The 6,000-nt window shown below is 53.7% G+C and overlaps 1 protein-coding gene across 1 annotated transcript; it reads left to right on the top strand.

Annotated features, from left to right (window-relative positions):
* The first annotated feature begins 386 nt into the window (after positions 1–386).
* On the top strand, positions 387–5,495 carry LOC144486777 (ras-related protein Rap-2b). Its single transcript, XM_078204811.1, has 2 exons — positions 387–1,102; positions 4,666–5,495. Exon 1 carries the CDS (start codon positions 527–529, stop codon positions 1,076–1,078), a length of 552 nt encoding a protein of 183 aa, XP_078060937.1. The 5' UTR covers positions 387–526; the 3' UTR covers positions 1,079–1,102; positions 4,666–5,495.
* The last annotated feature ends 505 nt before the right edge of the window (positions 5,496–6,000 follow it).

Genomic DNA, 6,000 nt, shown 5'->3' with positions numbered 1-6,000 from the left:
AGGCACAGGGAAAGGCTAGGGGAGAGATTTAACAGAGCTGTGCTTCTGTTCAGAACAGGCAAGGAAGGGAAAGAGGGAGATTTCTGTTTTTCAGTGTCGTATAGGGAAGGGAAAAGCTCGTGGGGGAAGAGACAGACTTAGAGAGAGAGAGAGAGGGGGCTGTGCTCCAGTCTAGCACAGGGAAGGGAACGGCTGGGGAGATATTTAACACAGAGAGAGCTGTGCTTCAGTGTGCCACAGGGAAGGGAAAAAGGGTAGGGGAGAGATTTAACAGAGAGACAGAGCTGCATTGCTGAATAAATGCTGAGAGTCCCAACAAAAATCCTCTGGACACTGGAAGGAGATTGCAGCAAGGAGAAAAGCCTGGATTTATAATTATAAAACACACACAGAGGGGGGGAGAGAGAGAGACCAAAGCAGGGGAGGGGGAAGAGGATTTGCCTGCTGTATTTTGTCCCTGTGCCTGGCACTCCACTGCTGCTGAGTGTGGCTCTCCCACACTGAGAGGGGGGACTGGTGGCGGAGCATGCGGGAGTACAAGGTGGTGGTCCTGGGCAGCGGCGGGGTGGGCAAGTCGGCCCTGACCGTGCAGTTTGTCACCGGCTCCTTCATCGAGAAATACGACCCCACCATCGAGGACTTTTACCGCAAGGAGATCGAGGTGGACTCCTCTCCGTCGGTGCTGGAGATCCTGGACACGGCGGGCACCGAGCAGTTCGCCTCCATGCGGGATTTGTACATCAAGAACGGCCAGGGCTTCATCCTGGTCTACAGCCTGGTCAACCAGCAGTCCTTCCAGGACATCCGACCCATGCGGGACCAGATCATCCGCGTCAAGCGCTACGAGCGGGTCCCCATGCTGCTGGTGGGCAACAAGGTGGACCTGGAGGGGGAGCGGGAGGTCTCCTATGGCGAGGGCAAAGCCCTGGCGGACGAGTGGAGCTGCCCCTTCCTGGAGACCTCGGCCAAGAACAAAACCTCGGTGGACGAACTCTTCGCCGAGATCGTGCGGCAGATGAACTATGTGTCCCAGCCCGGCGGGGATGAGCAGTGCTGCTCCTCCTGTATACTGCTGTGATCCCCACACTGCCAGAGCAGACAGGTCAGTGCCTATTCACCCAGGGGGGGCTTCACACTGCCAGAACAGACAGCTCAGTGCCTATTCACCCAGGGGGGGCTTCACACTGCCAGAGCAGACAGCTCAGTGCCTATTCACCCAGGGGGGGCTTCACACTGCCAGAACAGACAGCTCAGTGCCTATTCACCCAGGGGGGGCTTCACACTGCCAGAACAGACAGCTCTGCCTATTCATCCAGGGGGGGCTTCACACTGCCAGAGCAGACAGCTCAGTGCCTATTCAACCAGGGGGGGGGGCTTCACACTGCCAGAACAGACAGCTCAGTGCCTATTCAACCAGGGGGGGCTTCACACTGCCAGAGCAGACAGGTCAGTGCCTATTCACCCAGGGGGGGCTTCACACTGCCAGAGCAGACAGGTCAGTGCCTGTTCATCCAGGGGGGGCTTCACACTGCCAGAACAGACAGCTCAGTGCCTATTCACCCAGGGGGGGCTTCACACTGCCAGAGAGACAGGTCAGTGCCTATTCACCCAGGGGGGGCTTCACACTGCCAGAGAGACAGCTCAGTGCCTATTCACCCAGGGGGGGCTTCACACTGCCAGAGAGACAGGTCAGTGCCTATTCATCCAGGGGGGGCTTCACACTGCCAGAGCAGACAGGTCAGTGCCTATTCACCCAGGGGGGGCTTCACACTGCCAGAGCAGACAGCTCAGTGCCTGTTCAACCAGGGGGGGCTTCACACTGCCAGAACAGACAGGTCAGCGTCTATTCACCCAGGGGGGGGGGGCTTCACACTGCCAGAGCAGACAGGTCAGTGCCTATTCATCCAGGGGGGGCTTCACACTGCCAGAGCAGACAGCTCAGTGCCTGTTCACCCAGGGGGGGCTTCACACTGCCAGAACAGACAGCTCAGTGCCTATTCAACCAGGGGGGCTTCACATTGCCAGAACAGACAGGTCATTGTCTATTCATCCAGGGGGGGCTTCACACTGCCAGAGCAGACAGCTCATTGCCTATTCAACCAGGGGGGACTTCACACTGCCAGAACAGACAGCTCAGTGCCTATTCACCCAGGGGGGATTCACACTGCCAGAACAGACAGGTCATTGTCTATTCACCCAGGGGGGGGGGGCTTCACACTGCCAGAACAGACAGGTCATTGTCTGTTCATCCAGGGGGGGCTTCACACTGCCAGAGCAGACAGCTCATTGCCTATTCAACCAGGGGGGACTTCACACTGCCAGAACAGACAGCTCAGTGCCTATTCAGCCGGGGGGGGGGGGGGGCTTCACACTGCCAGAACAGACAGCTCAGTGCCTATTCAGCCAGGGGGGGCTTCACACTGCCAGAGCAGACAGGTCAGTGCCTATTCACCCAGGGGGGGCTTCACACTGCCAGAACAGACAGCTCAGTGCCTATTCAGCCAGGGGGGGCTTCACACTGCCAGAACAGACAGCTCAGTGCCTATTCACCCGGGGGGGGGGGGGGGGGGGGGGGGGAGTGGACTTCACACTGCCAGAGCAGACAGGTGAGTGCCTATTCACCCAGGGGGGGCTTCACACTGCCAGAGCAGACAGGTCAATGCTTATTCACCTAGGGGGGGCTTCACACTGCCAGAGCAAACAGGTCAGTGTCTATTCACCCAGGGGAGGGGGCAGGGTGGGGGGGCTTCACAAACACACACACACGTCCAAACTCTCCCCATGTGAGTGGACCATAGGGGTGGGAGGGTGAGGGGAGAGGGGTGTGTGTGCTTCTGTGACCCTCACACATAGTGTCAAAGCAAACAGGTCAATCAATGCCTGTTCACCCAGGGGGACCCCCCCCCCCCCCCCCCCCTTCTCGCCCTCACCCACTCTTGCTCCTCAGACCCACTTCCTGTGTGTCAGAGCCAGGGACTCAGAGTGGGGGATGTTATCCTCACACACACTGAAGTCCAGGCTCTCTCCATGTGTGTGTAGGGGTGTGTGTGTGTGGTGAGGATGAGACACAGATTTAAACATCCTCCCAGCTGGGGTGCTGCTGTGAGGAAGACCAGTTGCGAGCAGCAGCCTCCTCCCACTCCCCTCCCTCTGCAGCCTTCTCACTTAAAATGGTGGGGCTGATCCACTGTGTGTGTTAGGCAGAACATCCAGTACTGCTGGCTAAATCCACCACTTCTGTGTGTGTGTCTGTGTGTGTCTGTGTGTGTGTGTGTGTGTGTGTGTGTCTGTGTGTGTGTGTCTGTGTGTGTCTGTGTGTGTCTGTGTCTGTGTGTCTGTGTGTGTGTGTGTCTGTGTGTCTGTGTGTGTGTGTCTGTGTGTGTGTGTCTGTGTGTGTGCTGTGTGTGTGTGTGTCTGTGTGTGTGTGTCTGTGTGTGTGTGTCTGTGTGTGTGTCTGTGTGTGTGTCTGTGTGTGTGTCTGTGTGTGTGTCTGTGTGTGTGTCTGTGTGTGTGTCTGTGTGTGTGTCTGTGTGTGTGTCTGTGTGTGTGTCTGTGTGTGTGTCTGTGTGTGTGTCTGTGTGTGTGTGTCTGTGTGTGTGTGTCTGTGTGTGTGTGTCTGTGTGTGTGTGTCTGTGTGTGTGTCTGTGTGTGTGTCTGTGTGTGTGTCTGTGTGTGTGTCTGTGTGTGTGTCTGTGTGTGTGTCTGTGTGTGTGTCTGTGTGTGTGGTGTGTCTGTGTGTGTGTCTGTGTGTGTGTCTGTGTGTGTGTCTGTGTGTGTGTCTGTGTGTGTGTGTCTGTGTGTGTGTGTCTGTGTGTGTGTGTCTGTGTGTGTGTGTCTGTGTGTGTGTCTGTGTGTGTGTCTGTGTGTGTGTCTGTGTGTGTGTCTGTGTGTGTGTCTGTGTGTGTGTCTGTGGTGTGTCTGTGTGTGGTGTCTGTGTGTGTGTGTCTGTGTGTGTGTGTCTGTGTGTGTGTGTCTGTGTGTGTGTGTCTGTGTGTGTGTGTGTGTGTGTGTGTCTGTGTGTGTGTGTCTGTGTGTGTGTGTCTGTGTGTGTGTGTCTGTGTGTGTGTCTGTGTGTGTGTCTGTGTGTGTGTGTCTGTGTGTGTGTGTCTGTGTGTGTGTGTCTGTGTGTGTGTGTCTGTGTGTGTGTGTCTGTGTGTGTGTCTGTGTGTGTGTGTGTGTCTGTCTCTGTCCCTGTGTGTGTGTCTGTCTCTGTCCCTGTGTGTCTGTCTGTCTCTGTCCTGTCTCTGTCCCTGTCTCTGTCTCTGTGTGTGTCTCTGTCTCTGTGTGTGTGTGTCTCTGTCTCTGTGTGTGTGTGTGTCTCTGTCTCTGTGTGTGTGTGTGTCTCTGTCTCTGTGTGTGTGTGTGTCTCTGTCTCTGTCTCTGTGTGTGTCTCTGTCTCTGTCTCTGTGTGTGTGTGTGTGTGTGTGTTGTGTCTCTGTCTCGCTGTGGGGAAGGGTGAGAGTGAGTAAGCAGACACCGATTTGCATTAACACTGTAAAGGGGGGGAAAATGATTTATTTTAGAATTCAGTTGATGGTATTTGGTACAATCTGGTCTTTTGTTCACTGCGAGGGGAGGGGAGGGGAGGGAAGAATTGTAAGTGATTCTTAATGAATTCTTGGTTTACTTAATTGATTTATTTTTTGTCCCCCACCCCTTCCACAGGCACAGAGTTTCTATGCAAAGTTGGAAATATGGATATTTTGGCATCACATTTCTGGTGGCACCCAGCTAAACTTGGAGACACTGTAACAGATGCCACACAATTTGGATCAGAGCGCTCCATCTTACTGCTGTTTTATTCATGGGATGAGGGGGAAAAGTAATCTACTTTTTGTTGAACTGCTGTGACTTCATTTTTTTTTTTGTTGCCTCCTCTTCCCCCTTCTCTCCCGGCCCTCTAACCTCTTCCCCGGCCCCTTGCCCCTCCCGAGTTGAAAGATAAAGGGGAAAGGTAGGGCAAATATATTTAACATTTTTTTTAAAAATGCAACAATGGTATTTTTTTGTTTGAACTGTGCTGTGAATGTGACAACCGTGGACTTGTACAAACAAGATGGGGGGGGGGGGGGGGGGGGGTGTGTGTGGGGGGTGAGGGGGTGTTAAGGAAAGAAATGGACAGCTAGCGAGCCCAGGAGGGTGCATACCATAACTGAATTCAGTGCTGTGGCTCACAAACCGGCTGATCACAGGCCACCAATCACCCTTGTGTCTAGTGCCTTTGAGACTCTGCTGTCAGTTCAGTACGTGCCAATCTGTGAAAGCCTCCATACCACCCCACTCGCTGCCAGCGCACAAAAAAGAAGAGTACTTAACAAATTTCCCTTCGAATGTTCCCACACAGAAAAAGCATGGCAAGACTTACAACATTCTCTCCTGACCGAATCGACGTTTCGTTTTTAAAGAAAAAAAATTTTTTCCTTGCTTTGCCTACATTTCAGGTTGTTGGGGAATTTGTCTCTCCGCCCCCCCCCCCCCCCACCCCCCCGCCCCCTTTTTAAAAGAAAAACAAAAATTCTCCTCTTGTTTCCAAAGGAACTGTGTCATCCTCACTTTGTCGCTCAGTGTGTTAATCTAATCTCTCTCCAGGGCCAACAATGACAGAGGATGGGAGAGTGAGGGGGGTGGCTGGGGAGGACGGGGAGGGGGGGGGGGGGGGGGGGAGGGTTGCTGTGGGCGGGCGGGGGTGGGGAGGGGGTGGTGGTGGGGGGGAACGCACCAAGGAATTCTAACATCCTCTGTATGTTACAAATCCAGACATGCATTTAACAGCTGTGTCTGTTCCAAGACTTTTAATACAAAATGCATTTTTATATAAAAAAAACCCCAAACAAAACAATATTAAGTGTTGGATGTTTTATTGTACATGATGGCTTTTCAAATATGATAGCAACAGAAAGCTGCTGTTGTCAAGTTGAATGTATGTTGCACTTAGTTTTCTACATTGTAATGTCTCTATTTTGACTCTGTTTGGTGTGTGTGGGAGGGGGAGGGGGGGGA

The sequence above is a fragment of the Mustelus asterias genome, chromosome 3 (assembly GCF_964213995.1).
Source record: "Mustelus asterias chromosome 3, sMusAst1.hap1.1, whole genome shotgun sequence".
Lineage (NCBI taxonomy): Eukaryota > Metazoa > Chordata > Chondrichthyes > Carcharhiniformes > Triakidae > Mustelus > Mustelus asterias.
The sequence above is the reverse complement of the archived record's forward strand: the minus strand, read 5'-3'. Positions and strand labels throughout refer to the sequence as shown.